Here is a 25,643-nt window from a genome sequence, read left to right as displayed (position 1 = left end):
AGAATCCTGACTGTTCTCTTTCTGGGTTTTATGCGGTTTTCCTTGTCGCCCTGCTATGCAGCCAGTTTTCCTCCTGTCTCATGGGTGCTGGAGAAGAAGATGCGTCTCCTGGCTTGGACGTGCAGAGGTTGACGTGGGCACCCCCCAGTTGTACCGCCTCAGTGTTGTCATTTGGGCCGCATGTGCCCTTGGTTTTTGTGCCCGTGCTCTGCTGTGGTCTCTGCCGTTGGTACATTTCTGTCTCCTATGAATGTTGGCTGCTGCGAGACCTGGTGCATAGCGGTTGAAAACTATTTTATTTTTATTCTGAATTGCTCCCGTTAGTATCATCGAGTGCCCTTCTTTGTCTCCTGTCTGCGTTGTCTGCTTTAGGGCCATGACTCGTGGTGCTTTCTCTGGTTTGCATTTGCTTGGCATGCCTTTGCCCGTCCTTTTATTCCTGACCCTTTGGAATGACCTCAGATGGGTCTCACCTGCCACATGAAGTCGGATTTAGCTTTGTGATCCAATCTGAGCATCTTTTTATTTTTAAAATTTCACTAGAGGAGTTAAAGTAATTGACAATAGTTGGCAGGTCAGATGTATTTGATTTTAGTTCTGTCGTGTGTGTGTGTTTAATATCTTTTACTATCTGGTGTGTTTTCTTTTTCTAAGTTTATGTAGTTCTGACATTTACCAGAGTCTGTATCTGTCTTAAGTGTTACCTTTGTCATGCTATCTCATGTAATGCCCTTAGCACTCTGTTTGTGGGGACCACTTATGAGGACCCTCTGTGCCAGGCAGAACATTATCTCCCCCTGCCCTGGCCCCCCTAACCCTTCGCCCCCGGAGAGCAGCTCCCACCCCTGAAACCTGTGAGTGCGTTCTCGTACATGGCGGAAAGGGAATTTGCGGGTGTAATGAAGTCTGTGGTCCTTCAAAGAGCTTATGTCGGATTATCTGGGTGGCTCAAAGTGGTTATTTGAGCCCTTAAAAGCAGAGAACTTTCTTCAGCGAGGAGTGGGAGAGATTCCGAGGGTGGGAAGGATTTGAGGCGCAGGGCCGCGTGCGAGGACTGGAGAGGAGCCTCTGGCCCCGGGCTGACCAGATGACTGCCAGCACGGAAGGCATGATCTCAGCCCTCTGGCCTCAAGGACCTGCATTCAGCCAGGGCTCCAGGATGCCTCTCAGAGCCGCAGGCAGCCCAGCCCAACTCCTGACACACAGAGCCGAGATCTATGTCCTTTTACTGCCAAATTCGTGGTCATCTGCTCTGCTGCGGGAGGGAACACATGCTGCTTCTGGGGGCGATGATGACCTTTCTGTGCTTTGTGCTCCTTGCATCCCTCAGTCACCGTCCGTGTAGCTCATTCCCTTTCTCAGCGTTTACCTTCGCGCTGCTGATAACTTGTGTTTATTACGGAAATGTTCGCTGTCAGTTCTGCGCTCTGACTGGGAGGCGATGGGAGGGTTCCTCCTCCTCGTCTCCCTCCGTGTTTACTAGTCCAGTTGCTTCTCCAGAGTCAGGCATGTTATCTGTGTTTGGTCTGTCCAGCCCCACGTCTGTCTGTCTTGCACCCACGGGGACGTGTGTAAGTGCTCCCCGCCCTTCAGATCGAGGTCCCCTGTTGGCTTGGCTGGGCTGCGCTTGCCCTGTAGATGCTTTCTTAGAGGGAGCCCGGGACCCTCGCTCCTGCAGGCCCCGTAGCGGCCCCTCCACGGTCTCCTGACTTGTGGTGTCGCTTTGCAGATACCCCAGGCCTGCTGGTTCATGTCCTCCTCTTCCTTCCGGGCCGCATCTCGTCTCTGTCCTTTGTGATACTTCTCTCGTCTTCGTTTTCTGAATTCTGTTTGCTCAGGGTTCTCTCTCTCAGCAAGGGCTTGAAGCTGTGCTTTGGCGACTCCCCGCATGGGGCCAGTGGCTTGTTACTTCTGTGTTTTTGGGCACACTGCTCCTGCCCTGCTTCCTGCTGGGGTGTGGGTGTCACTCTGCTCTTGGGGGTGTCACTGCTGTGTTCCGTGCCCCTCACCCCCACCTCCAGGGTCTCTGGATCAGTGCTGGGCTAGTCTTTTCTCACTGTTCTTTTTAAGAAACTTAAAATCTTTTTTCTTATCGTAGTAAAATACACATAATGTGAAGTTTACCATTATAACCATTTTTAAAAAGATTTTGTGTATTTATCTGAGAAAGAGCACGTGTGTGTGTACACTTGTGTGCCCGTGAGCAGGGGGAGGAGCAGAAGCGGTGGAGAGGGAAGGGGAGAGAATCTAAAGCCAACTCCACACTGAGCGAGGAGCCTGAACGGGGTCTGATCTCACGACCCTGAGGTCATGACCTGAGCCGAAGCCAAGAGTCAGATGCTCAACCCTCTGAGCCATCCAGATGCCCGTGTTTTTTGTTTTTTTGTTTTTTTATGTAAACTGTGCACCCAACGTGGGGCTTGAACTCGTGACCCCCAGATCAGGATCGCATGCTCTGCGGACTGAGCCAGCCGGGCGTCCCTATTGTAACCATCTTTAAGTGTGGAATTCTGGGGCATTGAGTGAATTTATATTGTGCCAGCATCACCACCATCCATCTCCAGAACTTTCTCATCTTCCTAAACTGACACACTGTCCCCATTACACATCAGCTCCCCGTGCCCTCTCCCAGCCCCCGGCCCCATCATGCACTTTCTGTCTCACACTTGGATGCCTCCAGAGACCTCATAGGAGTGCAGTCATACGTATGGCCTTGGTCCTTCTGTCTGGCTGTTTCTGTTTAGCATAATGTCTTCAAGGTTCATCTGTGCTGTAGCGGGTGTGGGTGTCGGAATGTCCTTCCCGCTCAAGGCTGAACAGTATCCCAGTGTGGATGGACGTTTCATTGTCCGCCCATCTGTCCGTGCATGCTGGAGTCTGTTCCCCTGCTGGCCCCTGTGAATGACGCTCTCTGAACACGGTTGTAGCGACATCTCTTCCAGTCCCTTCCTTCCATTCCTTTGGGTGTTTGCCCCGAAGTGGAGTTGCTGGGTCATGTGGAAATGCTGTTTGTACTTCTGACGATGTCCACACTGTCCACAGCAGCTGCACCCGTTTGCAGCCCCGGCAGCGCACGAGGGTTCCCCCTTCTCCACATCCTCGGACACTTGCCATTTTCTGGGGTTTCCAGCAGCAGCCATCCTGCTGGGAGCGAGGTGGTGTCTTGCGGCTGTGGTCTGCATTTCCCTGATGACGCGTCACGTGCAGCAGGTCGGTGTGTCTCCCCTGGCGGAGCGTGTGTGCGAGGCCCTCTGCCCTTGTGGGACGGGACTGTTTGTTTTTGTTGTCGGGTCTCAGGAGCTTTCCTTATGTTCTCAGTATTAATCCCTTATCAGATACACTTTGCAGACATTTGTTTCTGTTCTCTGGTTGCCTTTTCACTCTCCTGATAGCGTGTTTGATGCACAAAAGTCTTTAATTTTGATGGTGTCTGATTCATCTATTTTTTCTTTCCTTGCCTCTGCTTTTGGTGCCAGACCTGAGCAACGACAGCCACATCCAGGGCCACGAAGCTGTTGCTCTGTGTTTGTCTCTGGAGTTTTATAGTTTCAGCTGCTTCTTGGAGGTCTCTGATCTCTTTTTGTGTTGATTGTGTGTATGGTGTTTGGTAAGCGTCCACCTTCGTTTTTCTGCACGTGGATGTCCAGGGTCCCAGCACCACTTGTTGGAGAGACTGTCCTTTCCCTGTTGCGTGGTCTTGGGGCCCTGGTTGGAATCATTCGGCCACGTATGTGGTGATCTGTTTCTGGGCTCTCTGCTCTGTGCCACTGGTCCATGTGTCCGTCTTTATGCCAACACCACAGTGTCTTCATGGCTGTAGCTTTGTAGTAAGTTCTAAAATCAGGAAGTTTTAAAATACCTACAGTGTTGTTCTTTTTCAGTATTATTTTGGCTATTGAGAATTTATTGTTCATTTTAGAATGAATTGTTTTTTTTTTCTGGATCAGCTCTTTGTACGAGTTCTCCCTGCCCCCTTCTCAGAGAGGCGGGGAGTGGGGACCTAGAGGTGAGCAGCCTCCCTCCTCAGCTGCTGTCACAGAGGCAGACGGCCGTGGCCATCCGCAGGTGAGCCTGTCCCCCAGTGAGCCCACTCCGTGGGAGAGCCCTCCCATCCGGCTGCTGTCTGTCCTCACATCTGCTCCTCTCCTGAAGCCTGACTGGCCTCTCTGGGGGCCTCTGACACCAGCCCTACTTGCCCACCTCTGTTCTCCATGATTCAGGGTCAGCCTGTAGCGCTCAGGGAATGTATTTTGCAGGTGCTCTCTGAGACCTGCCGCTGCCCTGCTCCCTTCACACTTGGGAACGTCACTGTGCTTCCTCCTGTGAGGGCCCTGCCTTGGTTCACTTGCTTTCAGTACCTATGTACCTATGTTGTGGGGCCTGCAAATCATATTCGTTTCCTACTTTCTCTGAATACGAAGTCTGAGCTTTTAAATTTTTTGTTTGATTACTTTTGGGGGGTCATTCTCATTGTCTTAATGTGATTTCTAGAAGGAAGTAGGGAAAACTCCTGTTCAGTCTAGAACTGTGGGAAGGGCAGCAGGACAGTGTGGTCCCCATGCCTGCTCTGGTGCTGGTACTTCGTGAGGACTCATGCACACCCCTGCTCCCTCCTGCCAGGATGGCAGGGCCCCCAGCCCTCCAGGGCTGAGCCCAGGCTGGGGGAGGGGATGGCCCAGCAGGCTGGCTTGGGCCTCTTGCATTCAGCACTGCGGACAGCTCTGGGGTGTCCCCTGCAGGAGCCTCTGACTGTGGTGGGGCCTCTATCCTGGGCAGCCCGTCCTGCCCACAGGGATGCCTCCTCCCTGCAGACCCCCGGGCGAGTGGCAGGAGGTGCAGGACTGTCCTGGTGTCTGAGCCGCTGGCCTGGCACTCATTACCCGCCGGTGGGGCGTGCAGTCAGGGGAGGGCTGTGGGGTACTGCTGTGGGGAGGGGGCGAGGGAAAGCTCTCCTTTCACCAGGCAACCCCTCTTAGGTGGGTATGTATTTTCAGTGCTGTGGTGAAGAGTGTGGGCTTTGCTGCCTGACCCCCGGCGACCCTGCCCCCTGCCAGGTGGCACCCCTCTGTGATTTAACTCTGCCACGGTCCCCCCCCCCCCACCTTCCCTGAGACCTTGTTGCAGCTCTTGCTGCCTCCTGTAGCAAGCGCCCTCTCCTCCTTGGCTGCTAACCTGGTGACATTATTCCCGCTGAAACAACAAGCAAGCTGCCCCAGCCTCCGGTCCCTGAGCACTGCCTCACCCTGCTGCGAGGGAGGATGGGGTGTTCGTGGTCTGGCTGGTTGTCCTGCGGTGGCTGGCTCATGGAGGACAGGACGCTGCTGCAGGGGGTGATGGCAGGTGGCAGGGCCCGTGCCAGGGGAGGCTTCCTTGTGGTTGGACGCATGGCAGCCTTGGTGGGGTCATCCTTGGTGGGGTCATCCTGCTGTTGGTGCTGCTCCTGGTGGGGCAGAGTGTGATACGACAGCAAGACCGGGGGCGAAGCCGCACTCTGGACACGTGCCGTGTTCATGGTGATGGTGGTGTGATGGTGCCTGCCGGGAGATGGCGCCCAGGCTTATGTCTCCTCTGCTCGCCTACATGGGGCTGAGTGCCCCCAGTGCCCCAGGGAGCTCCCTCCCGAAGGGAGAAGGTGCTCTGGGTTTGGGTCATACAGGGTGCGCTGTCGGGGTCACGTTTTTATATGTGTGCCTTGCCCTGTTGCTCTGCGACCAGGGCCTCAGCAGCCCCATCAGACAGTCCCTCCGCACTTGGCCCCACAAGAGGGAACCTAGGGCTTTGCGGTCTTGTGGAATGTTCTTGCTGGTGCCCGTGGCTGTCCTTCTTCGCTGGCCTCCGTGCAGACAGCTGGCATGTGACATCCAGGCCTGGCTTGAGCTCCAGCCTGATGGGCCTGCCTGATAGCTGCAGCCCGGTGGGTGGGGCCAGCATGGGTCTTGGCAGGATGCGGGCCTGGGTCTGGATCCCCCTCGACCTCTTACTGGGCTTCCTGGGCAAGTTCCTGCCTCTCTGAGCCTCAGTTTCTCACCTGAAGGGTGACAGTAAAGGTTCCTTTCCTGTGGGTCTGAGGATTAGATGGTGACCAGGTGGGCTGTGCCGAAGCAAATGGGGGCCACAATCCCCCCCAGCCCTGTCCCCCCCCCACCAGAAGTCTCGGGGTCTGAGCGGGAGTGTGACTTGCGGGCCTCATGCAGCTGCGTGGACGGGCACTGCCCCCACCCCTGTGACTCAGGCTGTCTTCTTGCTCCTTTGCTGCCACCACCCTGGGAGAGGGCTCAGCGGATGGAGCAGGCAGCTGGGCAGGAACTGGCCGGGCCTGGAAGCCTGGCCTTCTGTGGCTTTCCCGGAGAGTGGAGAGAGGGGTGGGGCAGGGGACAGCACGACAGGTGGAGAGAGAACAGCCTGTGCGCCTGCTGTCCTGACCGCCCCTTGGTGCTGTCAGCAGTCCTGCTTCTCTGTGGCCCGTTCTGGGCGCTGTTCCGTGAGATGGCTGGGGTGCCCGGCGGGCACTGTGTGTGATGTGGAGTCCATGTTGCTATGACAACATCCCGAGGCGTGCCATTGCAGCCCCCCCAGCTGGCCCTCCTCTGCCTCGGGCTCCGTGGCGCACACAGGCGTGTGGGGCTGAGCATCTGCCTGGGTGGGTGTGTGTGGGGGGAGAGGCAGAAGTGGGTCGGGGGATGGTGGCCTGAGAGTGGGTGCGGGCACGAACTGGGGCTCTGTGCCTCGGGGTCTCCGTGGCCAGATGCAGCTTAGGGAGGTGAGCGTGTGTGCCCAGGTCACCTGCAGGAGACTTGCCCCAGCCTGCAGCCAACTCTCCCCCTGAAGGAAACAAGAAAATCAGCGGTCGTGACTGACCCACCCCTCTTTCGGTGTGCCCTCCCCGAGGCAGGGGATTTGGGTTCCGGCCGGCTGGCCTGAGGCGGCACCATGCCGTGGAAAGACGGTGCTCCGTTGTCTGTCTGTCTCCAACAGCCATTCTCTGGCCACACGCGAGGGCTGGCTTGGGAGACAGTCGGCCGGGGACCCGCTTCTGCCCAGTCGCCTGGTGGTTCCGGGCAAGTCTTACCCCCTGGGCCTCCACAAATGGTCGTATATGCCCAGGACCTGGGAGATGGCCCGCCTCATGGGAATGTCTGGGAAGGTCTTGTCCGGGTTGTCCCGTCAAGGTGGTTGTGTCCGTGGTGTTATGGTGGGGAAAACCACACGGAGGAAATGATACGAAGCTCCTTCCCTCAGTCTCCTAGCCTGCCTGCAAGAGTCACTCCTGCTGCTGCCACCACCCTGTGCCCTTCAGACACCCTGCCCTCCACCTCGGCCCCTCAGAGGCCACACTGGGTGTGGGAAGGAGAAGGCTCGGGGCCTGGGCCTGGCCTCGAGTCGGCTCCCTCAGTGCTGACAGCTCATGGCCCCGGCACCCGGCTGTGGGAGTTAGTCACTCATCAGCAGGTATTTATTGAGTGAGCTGGGGGCTGGCCTTGGGCCGCCCGTGGCTGCAGGGGCTGGCCGGGAGAGCTTGCTGAGATACCGGGGAGGGAGGTATTTGCCCAACGCTCCGGGAGGAAGGAATGGGACTGGACAGGCTTCCTGGGGGATGCTGATGAGAGCCTCCCTCTGGCTTCAGTTCCTCGTCTGCTGGGGACGGAGAGGAGGGTCTTCAGACGCAGGGGAGGAGAGGCTGGGCCCCTCCTCTCATCTGAGCAGCTAGCCCTTGTCAGGTGTTTCAGGGGACTTCCACAGGCCTGGGTGGTTTAGGCGGGGTCTCTAGCCAGGATTGTCTGGCCTTGGGGAACCACAGCAGCCTGTAGCCCCAGGGTTGGCAGCAAAGGTCCATCTGCTCCTGGAGGTGAGGCTGGGTCGGGCCCCCCGGGGTGGGGAGCCGTGTTGCTTCCCTTTATCTGTGGCCCCTCTTCCATTTGGCTGTAGTCCCCTGGGGGGCCAAGGGCATTCAGGGTTGGACAGACCTGTGGCACATTGGTCTGTCTCTGAGAACCGAAATTAGGAAATTCGGGGTCAGGCCTTGCCGTGTGCCCTGCCTAGGCTCAGGTGGTGACCCAATCTGGGGTCAGCCTGGACCCCTCCTGGGCCAGACTGTGGCTGGGTGGGGTGAACTGTTCCCAGTGAGCTGGGTTGGTGCTTTAGTTCCTCTCCCAAGAAGCAGAGAGGAACAAGGTGGGGCAGGAGCAGGAACCGGATGTGCCTGTCACCCATGGTCGTTCGTTCTGCAGACGTGGGCTGCTCCAGGTTGTTGCCGCCCGGGGCAGCTCCCAGGGCACCAGGCAGGCTGGGCGCAGTGTTGACGTGCCGTGGGCCCACCTGCCGCAGATGTCCCTGAGTGCTTGCTGCGCGCCTGCCACTCCAGCCCCGGAGACACCTCGGTGACTGAGGCCGACACCCCCTGGCCTGGGGACTGCTGCCCACCAGCCTGCACGCACCGCCACCCCCCCCCCGAGTCTTTCCTGTCCCCTGGATCATCGCACCCTCATGTGCAGCCCAGGAGCCCTAGCTTGTGTGCTCGGTGAAGGGAGGGTACGTTTATCTCTCGTGGTTATTAGAACTGACGCGTCGCTGGTGGAGAACTTGGGAAATCCCGGGGCTCACACCACGAGTGCCCCCGGGTGCTGGGTCCTGAGTGCGGTTCATCCGCCCGCGGCCTCCCCTGCCCAGCCCCTCGGCCACAGCGCTCGGAGCGGTGTTGTGACCGCTTTGGCGTGTCCTTAACGCACCCTGCAGGGCACCCATTTACCGTGGACAGGTCAGTGTGGGCGCCCTCCGCCTTGTGCAGCCGTCACCACGCTGTGGCTCCGGACGTCTTCATCGCTCTTGTAGAAAGCCCAGCCCACGGCGGTCATCCCCCACTCCTACCCCCCATGCACCTGGCAGCCCCTATTTGCGCCTGGTCTGTGTAGATGTGTCTGTTCTGACATTTCACACTAACGGAATCAGCCGTGCGTGGCCCTGCATGGCGGCTTGTCTCTCCTGGCGGCGTTCATGGCCTGTCTCGGGGCGTCTCCCAGGGTGACACTCAGCAGCTTAATCTGTTCCTTCCAGTCTTCTGTCTACACACGGGCAGAGCGTTGAGTGTGGTAGAACTGAGCTACCCCGGCACACACAGACCTCACGGGCTCAGTTTGGTGACTTTCGACAGCCGCGTTCACCTGTGAAACTGCCACCGCCACCCAGATTGAACATCTGGTCCCCCAGGAGGTCCCCCGGGCCCCTTCCAGCCACTGCACCCCATTCTGAATCCCCGCATCAGACACGCGTGTTGCCTGTCCTAGAATGTCATCTGTGTGGTGTCGTGCAACGTGAGCTCTTTGTGGCCTGGCTTCCTGTGTGTGGCACGATGTCCCCATGTGTGTCGCACCTGTGCAGGCCAGGCGGCCCTTCAGGGGTGGGTGGGCTGGGGTTTGTCCCTTCCCTTTGTTGGGATGTGTCTGGGCTGTTTTCACGTTGGGAGGTGACGACCAGGAGCGGGGGTATCATTACACGAACCGTGCAGTAGGTCTCCCTGGTGGCAGCTCCTGCAGGTGGGACCCACGCTCCGCCTGCGCCTCGGGGTGACTCTGATGGAAGCAGTTCTGGCCTCATTTTTCTCAGTGCTGTTTCTGAGTATTTCCCCCGCAACTAAATGTATACTTTTAATGCTATTAAAAGTCACGATGTAACATTCTGCCTTTGGTGCCTGATGTGATGCATATGATTCTTCATCTCTGGTTATTTCGCTGGTTTCTGGTTTTTGTTTTTAATTTTGTAATGTTTCTGAGTATTTCCTGTCTGACTGGTTGGAGCACGAGCGGGGTGTGGGGTGCGGTCCTGCTGCCAGCGTTCTGCAGGGGTGTGTATCGTGGGCCCGGAGCGCTGCCCTGTGTCCCTGCCACGCGTGGGACGCCCCTGTGGCTGCTGAGGGGTGTTTCTCGCGCAGGTGGGCCACACATTTCTTCCTTGCAGTCTCTGCACCATCCTTGCTGATCGACGTTACCTTTGAATGTGTTTTAGAATCACTCTGTGGAAGTGCTGTGCGTACAAGGGTAGCAGCCCCGTCCTGTCTGCGTTGTTGCTTGTCTTCTGGTTCTGCCTGTGTTGCATTAAAGTCCTCGACCCTTTAATCCATCTGGACTGTTTTCGTTTAGGTTTCGAGTTGAGGAGCTGGTGTGGTGGTTTTCAGCGGCTCATAGGTCCATTGGAGCGCCGGGTCCTGGAAGGACGCGGGTGGGATGGGGATGGGCTCTGGGAGGGGAGGCTCCTTTCTTGACACCTGAGTGAGATCAGGTGAGTCTTCCTCCCCACTCTGTGCGCCAGGTCCTTGCTGAGGGCGTGTGGCTGAGGCTGGGGCGGGACCCCTGTGGTGGCTGCGCGCGAGCTCACTGAAGCGGACTTCTCGTTGACCCCCGTGTTCAGCTGCGCTCCTGCCCAGCCCAGGTCCTGACGGGGCGGCCCAAAGCTGCTGCTTCCTTAGGGGAGGTGGGCTTTCTGCTGTGGGTGTCGGGGGGGGGGGGGGTTCACACAGTCTTCATTTGCACCGGAAGCTTATTGCCCCCATGGCTGTGGCCCTAGGGGTCCTGCGTCTGGCAGGCCCCCTAGTCCTTGACTTGTCCCTTCACCCTGCACCTTCTCCGGGGCCAGCCTTGCAGTTCTCAGGGCTGCCTGTGTGGGAGAACAGGCGTTCCTGTGGCCCCACCGGTGAGCACACCCTGCTCTCTCTCTCACTCCCGGGCGGCCCCGTGGGAGACCGAGTGTGCCCAGACTGAGGGAGGATGGCTTTGTGGTGGCCCCAGGGGTGGTCAGAGGCAGACTGGAGACTCAGACCTGGTGGCGCCTGCAGTCTCCTCACACCCCGTCCTGTAAAGGGGGAGCAGGTCACAAGCCTCCCTCTGGGGGTCCCCTTCTCCTCCCTTCCGCCATCCACACAGTTCTTCCGTAGTTGGCGTCTGCACCCAGGTGTGGTGGGGACAGAGCCGTGTGTCCTGTGTCGGGAACCCCAGTGTGTGGGGCTGGGGGTGGAAGGAGGCACTTGCTTTTAGGACCGTGCTGCTATGCCCGTGACATGGATGGGTGGGTGCGATGCTGTTTTTCGGTGTGAATGACAGTTTGTTCCTTTCAGGACCAGGGCTTTGAGAGACTGCCACGCGCCCTCGCAGTCTGAACAGTGGGCTTGACCAGGAGACAAGGCCAGGCCTGCCCAGTGGGCTGGCCCTGCGGCCGGCGGCTACCAGGCCTGCCTGGCAAGTCCTGAGGAGCAGAGGAAGCGGGTTCCTGTCCCAGGGCCCGTCCTGCCAGGGCGCCCACCCCCTCCTCTGCCAGCCCATCTTCCTCTTTGCCACAGGGACTTAGTGGCTGGTGGGGACAGGCCTTCTGCCCATACCGCCTTGCGCCGTGGTAGCCCTCAGCGGCCCACCACCCCCCGGGCACAGGGTGGGCCAGGTCCCTCCGGGGCAGCAGTTGGAGGACTGCCTGTGTCCTCCCGGAGCCCTGGAACCCTGAGAGGTGTATTGTAGCACGTGGAACAGGGCCTAGTGCGTGGTGGCTCTGGGCGTGTTGTCCACTGACAGTGCCACTCTGTGGGAGGCCAGCGTGGTACAGGGCCGTGGAAGCGCAGTGTGCCTGAATCCGGGCCTTGTCTTTCCACCCAGGCTGCTGCTTCGGTGGGGGAAGGGGACCAGGAGCTCCGGGTGTTGGGGCCCCTCCTGGCATCTGCCCTGCAGGTTCTCTCCTGTGTGGATCTGTGGGCCGCAGCAATCTGGTGGGGGCTGTGAGCCACAGACACCTTCCCAGGCCCTCTGAGGGCAGGGCTCTGAGGCCCCAGGTGGTCCCCCTTGATGTCTGGCCTCTCCCTGCCCCACTCCTGCCTCTTTCCCATTTCAGAATGTTTTCATTTGAGAGAATTCTCGAGGGACCTGGGGTCATGGATTTCCCACTTCTGAAGTGATGTGCTTAGTAGCCGCGTCCCAGGTGAACGGGTTGCAGTCTTTTAACGTTTCCCTGGATTTGGAACTAACACCCCTGCTTTGCTGCTCTCACCGGCACATTAACTGCAGACTAGATTGGTTCTGTCTGCTGTTTCATCTTACGGGGCTGCCTGTGTGCTGACTCCTCCCTCCCTGTCGTCCTTGTNAACTATAGAGAACTGATGGTTACCAAAGGGTGGGGAGGTGGGGTGGAGGGTGGGGGTGTGGAGGCCTGGGCTGGGTCGTTGGCACCCCCCTTGGCCCCGCCCCTGGCCCCACCCTCCTTAGCCCTGCTGCAGGTCCCCTTGTGGCCAGGAGCCTGTGCCCTGTGCCGGGGCAGATCCCTGCGTGGCGGAGGGGGCTGGTGGTGGAGTGACCTTGCAGAGCACTGGGGCCAGCACGCCTCTGCTGCATGGTGGTCTTGGGGTGTCCTGCTGGGAAGGTTCCCCTCCTGTCACCAGCCTGGGCTCCTGCAGCAGCCTGGGGCAGGTCCTGGGGGCCCTAGTGGAAGGACGGCCTGGCAGGAGCTCTGAGGCCCGCCCTGGCCTCCTCCTGGAGGGCGGCAGTGAGTGAATTCTTCATGCCGTCGCGGTGTCTTGGGCGAGTTGGGGGTCGGGTGGGGTGTTGAGGGGAGAGTCCAGGTTGTTACCGCCATTCCCCTGCCTCCCTCGTGGCTGGGGTGTTTGCCCCACTACCCATTTGTGTGAAGTCTGGCGGTTCTGGGCGTTGGGCTCCCAGGGCCCTTAAGACAGGGCGCTGTCCTGTGACCGGGTCTGTGGCGGCTGGAGCAGCCCCCGTGGCCCTGGCTGGGTCTGAGCCCTGCATCTGCGTCAGAGACCAGAGGGTGCTCTTCCCAGGGAGCCGGTCCTGGCCTGCCTTCCCCTGTCCTTTCTTCCTGTGGCACCGAAGCAGAGCACACTGCGTGCTCTCTGAGAAAGCCCGGTGTCTCTGCGCCCCGGGAGGGAGGAAAGTGCCAGGAAAGGGTGGGGGTCCGAGGGGCTGGGCGGCCTGAAGGAGCAGAGGAGGGGAGAAGAGCAGGGAGAAACCAGATGCAGGGATGGGGGCTGAGCCCTGACAAGCCCACAAGTCACAAGACAAGTCCTCCCCGAGCGTCCCTAGGAGGCTGGGCCGTGGGCAGCGCCTGCTCTCAGAGGCCCGGGTGAGCAGAGGGTCGGATGCCCGTCATGTGGGTGATCTTTCCTTTCACAGCCTTGGGATGTTGCGTCCTGCTTAAGACACTTCCCTGCACACGGTTACAGGAGCTCACCTTTTAATTTCCTTATACCCTGTGATTTTTTTTTTTTAAAGATTTTATCTATTTATTTGGCAGAGAGAGAGACAGCCAGCAAGAGAGGGAACACAAGCAGGGGGAGTGGGAGAGGGAGAAGCAGGCTCCCAGTGGAGGAGCCCGATGTGGGGCTCGATCCTGGGACTCCAGGATCATGCCCTGAGCTGAAGGCAGATGCTTAACGACTGAGCCACCCAGGCGCCCTCACCCTGTGATCTTTGAACCAGAAGCCATGATCCATTTGGAATATATTTTTTTACTGTGGTGGGCCTGGACCCCTTTGTCATCCCCCACAGCTTCCTAGACGATCCTGCTTTGATTTGAGATGCCCCATTTATTACGTACTGGGTCTGTTTTCAGACTTTCTCATTCTACTGGTTTATGTTTTCACACACAGAATTTTAATTATAGAAGCTTTCTGGTGTGTTTTGAGGTAGACTTCACATGCCTTGAAGTTCACCCTTTGGAAATGGACAGTTCAGCAGTTTTCGGTCTGTTCACAGAGTTGTGTGTCCACTTTCACTGTCTGATTCCAGAACATATCCATCAGTGGTCCGTCCCCAGACTCCTCTGCCCGCAGCCTCTGGCGACCACCAGTCTGCTTTCTGTTCTCATGGATTTGCCTCTTCCGGACATTTGCGGGAAGTGGAATCACACACGTGTGGTTTCTGTGTCGGGTCCCTTTGGTCAGCGGGATGTATCTCAGCCTGTGCCCAGCACTTCCTTCTCTGGGATGTCGCAGGTCTGGGGAGACTGGTCCTTTCTGGGGGGCTGTTTGCTCTTGTCCTGGATAGTGTTTGTCCTGTGGCTTTCCCGTGGGAACTCCCCGTCAGCCTGCCAAACTCTGGAAGGATGCTTGTTGGTGTTCTTATCAGGGTGGAGAATGGATGTCTTCGTGAGGTTGGGTCGTCCTATCTGAGAGCCAGGGGCGTCTTTCCGTGGGGGCAGATCTGCTTTTCCGGCTTCCTGGAGCATTCTGAAGTTTCCCGGGAGCTGTGCTCCTGTTAGCCGCTCATGTGCGTGGAAATCTAGGTGTGCGGTCTTTGTTGCCATCACAAACGGGGGTTCCCTGCCGGCCTGGCCTCTCGCTGGGCATCTGTGTGCGTGGAGGCTGCTGCTGTCTGTGTGAATTTCTCTCCCGGCCGCTCTGCCTGCGGCTCTGACTCGCAGCGTCACGTTTGGGTTTTGCGAGTGTGCCGTTGTGCCAGTGGCAAAGGGACCGCTGCTTCCAGCTCTCTGTCGTCTTGCGATGACCCTTGCTGTCCGGCTACACTGGCCGGTGCCCCCAGAGTGGAGTAGGGTGGTGCCGGGCGTGGAGGCGCCCGTGCCCCCTCCTGTACCTTTAATCTAATGGTATTATCACTTCTAGAAAGTTCTCCAGTGCTTGCGTCAGGAATGTGGTTGGCGTCTGTGGGGAGCTTGTAAGCCTTTCCCTTTGGTCCATTAATTGGTATGGTCTCTTTGGCTAGTGGATTTCCTAAGTTGAATATGCTTCACATTTCTGGGAAAATAAGCGTCTGGGGTTCTGAATTTTGTTTTGTAGGATTCTGTTTGGTGCTTTTGCATCAGTGTAAAACTGGTTCGCCATTTGTGTTCGGACTGTGTTTATCAGGTTTCGGGACCGATGTTATACATGCTTCATTAAAAAGAATCAGGAAGCCTCCCTTTATCGTCAGCTCCCTGGAATAATTGACGGAGCATTGGAAATGTGGCGGGATCCCCCGCACAGCCGTCTGGCCCTGGTGTCTTTGTGGGGGTGGCTTTACGATAACTGTTTCTATTTCTTCTCTCCAAATTCGTCTGTTCAGCCTGCCTCCGATGGGTCACTTTCGGTAAACTTCACTTTCCTAAGATATAACCCCTTTTATCGGGGTTTTACAACTGATTTGCACAGAGATTTGCAAGTGGGGCCTTAGGCTCCCTTAACCTTTGTTCTGCTGGGAGGATTCTTCCCCTTGAATTTTCCACATTGCCACACGTGCCCTTCCTTCCTCTTTTCTCGAGTGCATTAGCTACCGGGCTGTCTCCTTCGTTAGTGTGTTTTAGAAAACCGGATTTTGCTTTATAAATTAGGTCTGCTGTTTTTCTATCTTCTGCCTCGTTAATACTTCCTTCTATTTATATTGTTTCTCTTTTTTGGTTACCTTTGGATTATTTTATTGTTTTTCTAAACGTTTTTTTAAGCGTAGGTGTATTAATTAAAGTATCTTGGGCTGTGAATAACAGAAAATCAAACTGAGCTCGTGGGAAAGGGGATCCGGGGGATGAGGCAGGTTTCGGAGTTGACTGCCTTCCTGCACGGTCCCCTCGGCGTGGCCTCCCCTGCATGCAAGCTGCTTCAGGCTCACAGGGGCGGTGGTGACAGACGGTGCGACCGTGGACGCTCCCAACGGAGGGTATGCGGGCGAGGGCCACACAAGCAGACGGTGCTGCATGCCTTTTTCTAAACCTTTCAGCTGAGAAATTAGTTTGCTTTTACCTTTTGTCATGAAACGTTTAGTGTTATGAATTTCCTCTGATCGCTGCTTTCAGTGTATCTTATTGATGTTCTTACGCAGTGTTTTCACTGGGGGTTTTTTTTAGAAATTTCTCAATTTTTTTTTTTTTTTCTAAGAGTTTTTAGTGGATTGTGTTTAAAATGGGAGGGACTTATTGGTTTTAGGAAGCATTTAAGCCACATCCATGCCGATGCCGGAGAATGCATCCCCGCAGTCTCGAGTGCACGTCTGCGGACACAGGGCATCTCGCTCACGTCTGTGCACCTCACTTTCTGTTCGTGATGCTTTCAGTTCTCAGTATACAGAGCTGTACCTTTTGTACAGATTTACTTTTAAGATTTAAAAAAATCTCCAGTGAGTTTTAATTTTATTTTTAACTTAATATTTTTGGACATGATAATTCTAGATTTAAACAAGAGTCAGCAGATTAACAGACATCCCGTGTGCACCACGACATCCTTCCTGCAGTGGCTCGTCCTTCCATGTGTCCGTGTGTGTTTCCTTCTGGACGGCTTGACCGTGCACTGCAGCCGCAATGCTCCCTGATCCTGGGTGACACGGTCTCTTGCACAAGCACGGCGCGGTGATCGCCACCAGGAGAGCAGCGCAGATGCGACGCTCTCGTCTGCGGGTCGTGTTCGTGTTCACGGGGCAGAGCCTGTGAGCGGCCGTGCGGGGCAGAGCTGGGAAGTCATGAACACCACACCCGCACGGCCGTGTGCGCGGGGCTGTCTGCCTGCACACGCCCGCGCCTGGACTGTGTGCATGCTGAGAGCGGAATTCACATGGGTGACGCCAAGCTCCCGTCGGGGCAGGGGTGATGCCGGGGTGAGGGAGGGGTGAGGGAGAGGCTCGTGGTCCGGCAGGGAGGACCTGGGTGAGGAGGACCTGAGACCGTACGTGTTGCCGAGAGAGCTCTGGGGAGGGGTGGGCGGGAGCAGCTGTAGTGACGGTGGGTTGGTGGGTTGGCGGCCTGCTCCTGGATCCTGCCTGTGTCTGATTTGGAAGAAGTCACTTTCTCTTTGTGAATTTGGTTTTCTCATCTTAACAGCTGGGGTTTAATTAGATCCAGGGTCCCTGGCCCAGGTGACTCCACTGCTCCCATGAACCCGTGATCGCCGTCCGTCCCTCCAAGGCCCCCACGACCACACACGTCCCAGATGTCTTCCACGTGATGACAGTTCTGCCTCGCTGCCGGTGTGAGTGGACTAGGTACCACGTCTGTTGGGGAGCCTGGTCTTGTGATGTCGAGGCCTTCATCCAGGGTCCCCAGGCTGGTTTGGCTTTTGAGCACCCTATGAGGGCACGTTGGTGTGGCTGAAGCGTGTTGGTGGTCCCGTGGGCAGCAGCCTGTGGAGGGAAGAGTGGGTCCAGATGGCGACAGGCGCCCCTGAGGGCTCTTGCAGGGCTGACTCACGGTGTCCACCTGGCCTTCTGATCATCAGGCAGCCTGGGCAGCTCAGCATCCACCTGGAGCAGTGTGGGTGGGACCGGGTGTCTCTGTTGGCTCCAGCCTCGCCCTCCCTGGGGGCAGCCCTGTGGTCTCTAAGCAACGCAGCCCTGGGCGTCCTGGGGTTGGTGGCTGGGCCCCGGGTGGAGCAGCGCACAGGGCGGTGCGGGCTGCAGGCCTCCTGCCGGCGGGCCTGCTCGGCAGTGCCTGGCGTGTGACCCAGTGAGCGGATGCTGGTTCGCAGCAGGAGGGTACGGGCCGTGGTGGGGAGGGGGGTCCTGGCCAGCTTTCCTTCTGGAGCGCCGTGCTCTTCTCCCAGCCTGCCTCCCCCCTGACACTCTGCACACGGAGGGCATCGAGGAGTGCCAGGGCCTGTTTGCTTCTCTGTGTGTCGCGCACTTTTCTGGGTCTGGCCTGTGTCGTGTCGCGCTTGCTTGGCTTGCTCTGGTTCAATGGGGTGGAGAAAGAAAGGACAGAGTGGTACAGAGCAGTAGAATAACCCCAGGTCAGGGCTGTGGCCTGGCAGTGTGGCCAGAGGAGGGCTTGCTGCCGAGTGTCTGGGGAGGGGACCAGGCTGCCCCTGGGATGGGTCCCAGGATGGTGGGTGGGCAGGCACCCGGTGCGGTCTTGCCATGAAAGCTGGATTAACCAGGGTTGTGGTTGTGCAGGGGTGGGGAGGAAGGGCAACGGAGGGGGAGCAGGGTGAGTTCTGGGGTTGGTGCAGGGCAGAGAGGAGGGAGGTCTCGGGTGAAGGACACCACCCCAGGCTAGAGCACAGGCCTGAGGGCCAGGTCCCCAGGGCTGTCAGCTGGGCGAGGTCTGGCTGGGACTGAGGATGGAGGTCCCCATGACGGTGCGTCAGTCCCTCCTTGTCTGTCCCCAGCTGGAGCAGGAGGCCCCTGAGGGCAGATGGCACTGTGTGATGCTGATTTTGCTGTGTCCCCTTCACGGTGCAGGTCAGGTCCACTGAATGGCACCCAGACATGAATTGATTCATTCCTCACTCTAGTCCCCTGAGTGCTGGCCAGCTGCCTGTGTTACAGATGAGGAAACGGACCCCACCTGGGAAGGACCTGCTTTCCATCTTTGGAGTCCCCTTCAGCCTGAGGGGAACAGGGCCTGTTGTAGGGCACCCCAGTCTAGAAGATACTGTTCTGTGTCTGCTGCTAGGACGGTCAGCTGTAGTCTCGGGAACGCACTGCCTCTGAGAGCCCCAGGCGGACGGAAGAAAGCTGCAGGCAGGGTCGTGTCCTGCTTGGGAGCCCGTCCGGGGCAGAACCTGCCCTGTCTTAGTCCTGGCCTTGGAGTCCAGGTCATTGGAGCCCAGCCTGGAGCTGTATCCGGTGCTCCCTCCTGACCAGGGTCCAGTGGCGTCCTGCTGCCAGTCTGTCCCTCCTCCTGGGCCGAGGGGCTTTGTCCCAGGGGCAGGGCTGCATTGCTGGGGCGTTCCCTGGCACCTCCGCTTCCTCTGCTGCCCTAAGAGCAGGATTTGGCCACTGCAAGGACAGATGGCTCCCTTCAGGCTGCTGGGGTGGGGGGTGGAAGGGGAGGTGGCCGGGGAAGAGCCTGGCGCCAGCCCGGGGGCACAAGGCCGGAGGAGGTTGGCCGCCCTGGCTCAAGGAAGCCTCTCGGTGGGAGGCCTCCTTGGGAGTCGACCTTGTTCCTGTGGCCTCTGTCCCACGGCTCTGAGGCGGTCTGGGGCCATTCCTGGGCACTGCAGCCCGTCGGCATCCGCGCAGCCCTCTGACCTGGCCCTGCAGCAGCTTCCGCCCGCCCGGGCCACCGGTGGCTGCCATGGCCTTTGTCCAATTGCTCCCTCCCTCCTCATCTGGCTCTGTTGCCGCCCACCACCTGCCCTTGCCCGCGGAGGAGTCAGGCCGTGAACTGGCCGCGGTGGGTGAGTGGCAGCAGCGTGCACGAAGCTGCTGGCATAGCCTGGACACAGGGCACCCAGGGAGCTGGGGTGTGTGCCCACGGCCCCTTGCTGTCTGCCAGGGACAGGGGCGGAGGATGAGCGCCGGCATTGGTGCTTCTGGTCCTCAGGCTGGGGCATCTCTTTGTGGCTCTGGCAGCGGGACAGCCTCCACCTCCCGGTCCACTGAGCAAACACTGCCAACACGTGCTCTGGGGCATAGCAAGATGAGACTGCAGGTCAGACGAGGTGGCAGGCTGGGGTCTTTTCTCTTTCCTGCCTCCCTAGCCTGGCCGCTCATTGCCCTTCACTTGCCTGGACGCCGCTGAGGGCAGCCCTCTCTGCCTGCTGTTGCCCCTCAGCCCCTCTGTCCCTTCCTGCTGCCCTTCCTGCGCTGGGTGCGTGGAGACCTCTTGGGCTGGGGGCATCCCTAGTGCTGCCCACCCCGCCTCTGTCCCTTTCTCTAGTCGACCCCGGTCACTCCCATGTGCGGGCTGCCCCTCCTGTCCTCCCAGAGCTGCCCCTGCGCTGCTCCCTTTGCACCCAGTTGGCCAGCTCCTTCCTGCTCCTGTTCGGACCCCACTTGAGCTCCTTCCTCTGGGGGGCTGCCAGACCTGCCCGGTCTGGGGCTCTAGCCATGCCCCCCAGGTCCCTGCACCCTCCTGTTGGAGCCCTCATCACGGGACATTCTGGCTGACGCCCAGCCAAAGTCCACGTCCCTGAGACCGGGACCAGGCCTGTCTTGTTCACGCTGGACACAGTGCCCAGTGTGCTGTGGGTCCACAGGGCGTATCTGTGGAGTTGAGCCTAGGCCTCCTGGAAGCCTGCCTGGGTTCCTCGTAGCCCCCCTAGGACGACATGGCGACTCTGGGGCCGCCCTCCAGACATCTCAGGAGAGTGCTGGGTCCCTGCGTGGGTCGTCCACTCAAGGCAGATGGCCCTGTAGCTCACCACTCTTGTTTCTAGACTCCTCCTTCTGGATGATGATCTCACTGGAATCTTACAAATGAAGCTTTACTATTTTAAGATGATAGCCATCTGAAGTTTGGAGGATAAATGAGCCCTACATGGTTGTTTGAGACAAGAGAGTCGTCCCTTCTTCCTCTCCCTGCAGTTAGCTACTTCTGACCCTACTGGTGTCTGGATAGCGGGTCTCTTTTCTCGATAATGTGCTCCGTCACTGCTGCTGCATGGTTTCCAGCGGCGAGGCATTATCGACTTGCAAGATGAGGACTGATGTGTGCTTTCATGCCTGTGCTTGGCACACACACGTGCTCAAGCACACATGCGTGAACATGCATACAGACATGCTGGAGCACACGTGCATGCTGGTATACCCACATGTGTGCTCATGCACACACGAACACGCATGCACACACATGCTCGAATACACACACACTTGAGCACACATGCACACACAGGCTCGAACACATGCACACTTGAGCACACGTACATGCTGGAGCACACGTGCATGTGACACTAGCACACACATGCACACCCGTGCTCAAACACGCGCACACTTGAGCACACATACATGCTGGAGCACATGTGCACGTGACGCTAGCACACACGAACATGCACACACACAGGCTTGAGCATACACGTACGCACATGCTGGAGCACGCACACACATGCACATGCACCGTCCCTCTCTCCCTGGTGCCGCTCTGGGCTGCATCCTGCTGTAGGCAGGCAGATGAGGACTTTCCTAACTGCAGTTGCTGTTGGGGGGGGGAGCTGAACCTTGCGGTGAACCAGGATCATCCTCATTTCCCGCTCACCACGTTTCCCTGGAGCCTGGTCGTGTTCAGATGCCGCAGTCTTCCCTTTCTTCCTGAGGAAGTCTCTCTGGAACCTTCTGCCACCCAGTCAGCTGGCTGCCCTCCCGACCCCGGCACAGCATCTGCCCCAGGCCTCCTTCCCTTCTCCTCGGGATCCTTCACCTTGCTCCTACCGCAGGCGGTCACACCTGCCTGTTTTCCTGGATTAGGCGAGCTGGATGGAGCGTGGCCTTGCATCCTCTCCCAGGAGGGGCAGGGAAGGGCCCGATTCCTATCTGGAAGTGTCTTCTGTGCTGCATGGGGGCCACCGTGGTTTTGGGTTCTGTCCTTGTGGCCCGTGCGCCCCTGAGGGCAGGCCCTGTCTGGCTGCACTGCATGGCGCTCCGCTTGGTGGCCTCCAGTTCAGGGTTGCACATCCCCTTCTCTGGGTGTCCTCTGTCCCCACGATTTCTGTCCCTCAGATGTGGGTTGGTCCTGGCTTCTGCTCCTGTTCGTCTTCCCTTCTGCTTGCTCGGTGGGGGCACCCTCCCACTGAGCTCTTTACTTCCGTGCCTGCCGTGCCCTCTCTCAGCGGCTTGGTGTTCTCTGGGTATCGACAGGAGCCTGTGGGGTGTTGGGACAGCACCTCCTGTCTCTGGGGTTGGTGGCGAGGGACCAGGTGACCTGGATTCGCCCTCGGAGAGGCCGCGCAGTGAGATCATAGGCACTGGGGTCGACCTGCTGGATCCCAAACCCTTCTCTGCCGGTGGACAGCGACGTGGCCTTGGGTTCCTCACCTGTCATTTGCGCCTCAGTGTCCTCATCTGCCACGTGAGGCAACAGTGGGGCCACCTTACAGGTATTCGTGAGGACGGCCTGCTCTGTGGGCCCCCGCCGACCCCAGGAACTTGGGCTTGCTTCTCGCCGCCTTGAGCTCACTTGGGTCACCGTCCTGCCCTCTCACGTAGGCTTCCATACAGCTGAGTTGAGCCGTGGCTGCTAGGTGCTGAGAGCCCAGCCTGAACTGTTGGGAACGCTGCACGAGCCAGGCCAGCGTCGTTAGGATGTGGCCGATCAGGCAGACGCTGGGTGAGTCCCCGTGCGCTCACAGTGGCCCCTGTGCAGACACCCAGAAAACTGATGACCCTGGAGGGTCCCAGGGGGCACTTGTCAGGCTGGAGGTGTCCCCACTGCCATCCTGGCGCCGCGGTTCCCCCGGAGAGTAGGTCGGGCGGACGGGATGCCGAACCACCCCCAGCAGGGATGGCTGGTGTCGTGCTCAGGTGCTGAGACAGGTGGTTGTGTTCTGAGTGCCTGCAGTCAGTGTGTGTCACCTGCGCCACACGGCTGGCCTGGGGGCAGGTCCTCTCATTACCCTGGTTTTGCAGACGAGGACACTGAGGCTGGGGGCGGTCAGTGTCTCGTCCAAGCTCCGTAGGGACCTAGCATTGAGGTGGTTTCAGCCCTGGCAGCCTGCCCTCTTGCCGTCTTGCCGTCTTGTCTGGCTCAGAAGGACTGAGCTGGAGCTAGAGAGGGGGCAGGTGGCGCAAGCCCCAGGGTTCGCAGCTCGGCGGGGGTGGGCTTATACAGGGGTGTGGGGGCTTTGGTTGGGACCACTGCCGTCTTTGAGAGGTTATTCCCAGTGCCTGTCCCCGCATGGGGACAGTGGGTCAAGAGCGCTCTTTGGAGGGGCTCAGTGGGGCCCCCCGCCCTGGGGCCGGGAGCTTAGCTGAGCTGAGATGTGGGCATGGGGCCGCCTGGGGTGAGGATGAAGTGGAGCCAGGCTGGCGGGCGGGGTGGGCACGGGCCTGAGTCTACCCTGAATCTGGGCACTAACTCCTCTCCTCCCTCCCAACCTGGTTTTTGTCTCCTCCAGCTCTGTGGGAAGACAGTGGCCCTGGTCTCTGTAAGAAGATGTCCTACGGATCTATCGCTGGCAGTGGCGGCCTGGGGAGCCATGGCCCTTTCGGGGGACCCTCCAGACAAGGCTATCAGCCCCTAGGTAATGACAGTGGCTTGCAGTGCTGGCGGGTGGTGGGAGGTGGCAGTGGGCAGGCCTCTGCTTTCGTGATGGTAGCCAGGGGTAGGCGGGTTCTCTTTGACCCATGTTGCCTGTGGCCAGGGGTGAGTGACACTGGCCTTGGTGGGGGCAGAGTTGTTGGTGTTGGACTGGGAGAGGCTGCTCTGCGGTGGGAACAGACCTGGTGTCTGTAGTCAGTCTGGCACCAGGCTGGCACTCAGCAGGTGCACTGAACTGGTCTAGAGGTGCCCGGGGGTGCTTGGCCCCTGGCAGAGTGGATGGATGGTCTGGTTTGGTCCTAATGACAATGTGGTGTAGGCGTTATTTTTGCAAATATAGAGGGGGAAACTGAGGCTGGGCAGGGTCGGGGGCTGCTATGCAACTGGTACAGGGTAGAGCAGGGATCCCCTTACAGTACATCTGAGTCACTTCCCCTTTCCCAGGACACCCTCGCCCTGAGGGCGGTGTTTTGGGCTTCTTTGCTGTTCTGTCCGGTTTTGCTGACATGGGTCTGTGTCCCCACACCATACCTTGCTGGCTTTGCATGTCTTGGAACTTTGTTCGTGGAACTGTGGGATTTCTCTTATCTGCCATTTGCTGGTTTGGCTTCTGAGTCCCTGCTGCTGCAAGTCGCTGTTCCCTTCTGTTTTCCTGCCGTGTGGCTGCATGGCACCCGTGCCGGTCCTCGTGTGAGGGCCAGTGAGCGTGTCTGTTTTGGGGCCTGTCGCCCGGCAGCGCAGGGGAGCTGTTGGCACTGTCTGGGCTACCCTTGGCTCCTCGGCCTCGTCAGTGTGAGTGGGGCCAGGGGCGGATGCTGAACGTTTGTAGTCTGGGGGCGGGGCGTGCTCTCTCTGGGTTTCGTTTACGTTTCTCTGGCGACTGATGGGATGGACCCGTTTCTGCTCCAGCGGATTCTCTTTGTTTTTCTCTAGACTTTGCCATCTTCTTACTGACTTGCAAGGTTTCTTTGTGTATTCTGGAAGTGAAACCCTTGTCCGCTGGCTCTGTGTGTCTTCGTCCAGTCGGGGCCTGTGTTTTGGTTGGCACCTGCTGGGGAGCGTGAGTCCGCAGCGAGCTGTGCTCTCCGTGGTGGCTCGCTTGAGCGCGCAGGTCTCTTCTGTCCGGGGTGCGTTCTGTCTGGCGCGATGAATCCTAGCACGGGGTGGTACTGGCACCACATTTACTCTCCTCCGAAGCTGATGTGACTGTAGTTCATCTGTAAGCCGTCCATCACCATCACCGGGGTTCGATCTTTGTTTATGGGGTGGGGCACGGGGAGGGTGGAGAGCTGCCCTGTATTTCTCTCTCCGAACCACGCGTTGTCCTGGGACTGTTGCTGAAAATGCTGTCCCCTTCCTACAGACCTGCAGAGCCAGAGCTGTGCAATAAATGATGTTTTCGTGTAGGTTCTCTTGGTCAGTTTTTCTCTCCTGTGCCAAATTCCTCCTTAATTTTCAGAGTTATGATTTTTGATGTTTTTCACCACAAGCTGCTCTACTTGCTTTCCCTCAGAAGTGTCTTGGGTGTTTTTGGCCCTTTGTTCTCGAACATACATTTTATTTATTTATTTATTTATTTATTTATTTATTTATTTATTTATTTAATTTATTTGATGGAGACAGCCAGTGAGAGAGGGAACACAGGCAGGGGAAGTGGGAGAGGAAGAAGCAGGCTCATAGCGGAGGAGCCTGATGTGGGGCTCGATCCCAGAACGTCAGGATCACGCCCTGAGCCGAAGGCAGACGCTTAATGACTGCGCCACTCAGGCGCCCCTTGAACATACATTTTAGAATCCCCTTGTCAGGCGTGGCGTTTTGGCTGCAGCTGCCACACATCCAGTGCATTAATGTGGCGAGAACTGGCATCTTTACCGTTCGTGGGCTCCCAGTCCATGAGCATATGCGTCTTCCTATTTCTCGGATCTTCTTTCATGTTTTTCAGTAAAGTTGTATAACTTTCATCACAAAGATCTTACATATCGTTCATTAAGTTGGTTTTAACAAAAAAAACCCCCCATTTTCTGCATAGAAGAACTACCACTCTGAGTATTACGCGTGCCAAATCTTTGTGGCTGGTACATGTACACAACAATCGGTTTTTTAAAAGAAGCAGAGTCCAGAGATTTTATTTAATTTTTAAATGCCTAATTTTAAAACTTTCTAAACATAGACAGTTTCAAACATAGAGAAGTAAACACGATAACGTAACGCGCCCCAGTGCTGCCCACGCCAGCTCATCAGGACTCTGCTGTGGCCGGCCCAGCCCTGGTGACCTTGGGCTGCCGTCGTGTCATTCCGCGGTGAGTCCCAGACGCAGCGTGCCTCCCGCACTGACACGTCGCTGTGCCTCTGCAAGGCAGGGACTCCGTTTGCGCGGACCAGAGTGCCGCTAGAGTGCTGGTCAGATGCAGTGCGCCGTGGCATCTGGACCGCTGGGCGGCTCCGTGGCGTGCAGCAGGGCCGTGGGAAGACCCATATGCAGCATTTGACTGACAGGCCTTTCAGGTCTCTCTGAAGCTTGAGATTCTCCATCGTTTTGGTTTGTCTGTTTTTCTCTCCAAGTTTATTTCTTGAAGGAACCACGGTTTTCCTAGGGAGTGTAATTGATTTTTGCCCACTGACTTTCTATCACGCCATTTTGCTAAACTCCTATTATTGTAATAATTTGTGGGATCTTAAGTTTTCTGTTTGGATGATATCATTTGTAAATAGCGACATTTTTTTCCTTTTTTCTCCAATGCGTCCATTCTTCTTTCCACCTTCCTGAG

The 25,643-nt window shown here is 57.9% G+C and overlaps 1 protein-coding gene across 20 annotated transcripts in view; it reads left to right on the top strand.

Annotated features, from left to right (window-relative positions):
* Positions 1-25,643, top strand: part of TSNARE1 (t-SNARE domain containing 1) — a 102,784-nt gene that overhangs the window by 14,233 nt on the left and 62,908 nt on the right. For 10 of the 20 annotated variants that reach the window (XM_034668690.1, XM_011227901.3, XM_034668692.1 and 7 more), the window contains one exon: positions 22,733-22,858. In XM_034668690.1, coding sequence (XP_034524581.1) covers positions 22,771-22,858 — 88 coding nt within the window. In that variant the 5' untranslated portion in view covers positions 22,733-22,770. Of the gene's footprint in view, positions 1-3,947; positions 4,066-9,905; positions 9,926-16,785; positions 16,934-21,824; positions 21,946-22,732; positions 22,859-25,643 lie in introns of those variants that run through there. The other 10 variants (XM_034668688.1, XM_034668687.1, XR_004627955.1 and 7 more) reach the window with 7 other exon arrangements.

Source organism: Ailuropoda melanoleuca, chromosome 9 (genome assembly GCF_002007445.2).
Source record: "Ailuropoda melanoleuca isolate Jingjing chromosome 9, ASM200744v2, whole genome shotgun sequence".
In the NCBI taxonomy this organism is placed as follows: domain Eukaryota; kingdom Metazoa; phylum Chordata; class Mammalia; order Carnivora; family Ursidae; genus Ailuropoda; species Ailuropoda melanoleuca.
The sequence above is the reverse complement of the archived record's forward strand: the minus strand, read 5'-3'. Positions and strand labels throughout refer to the sequence as shown.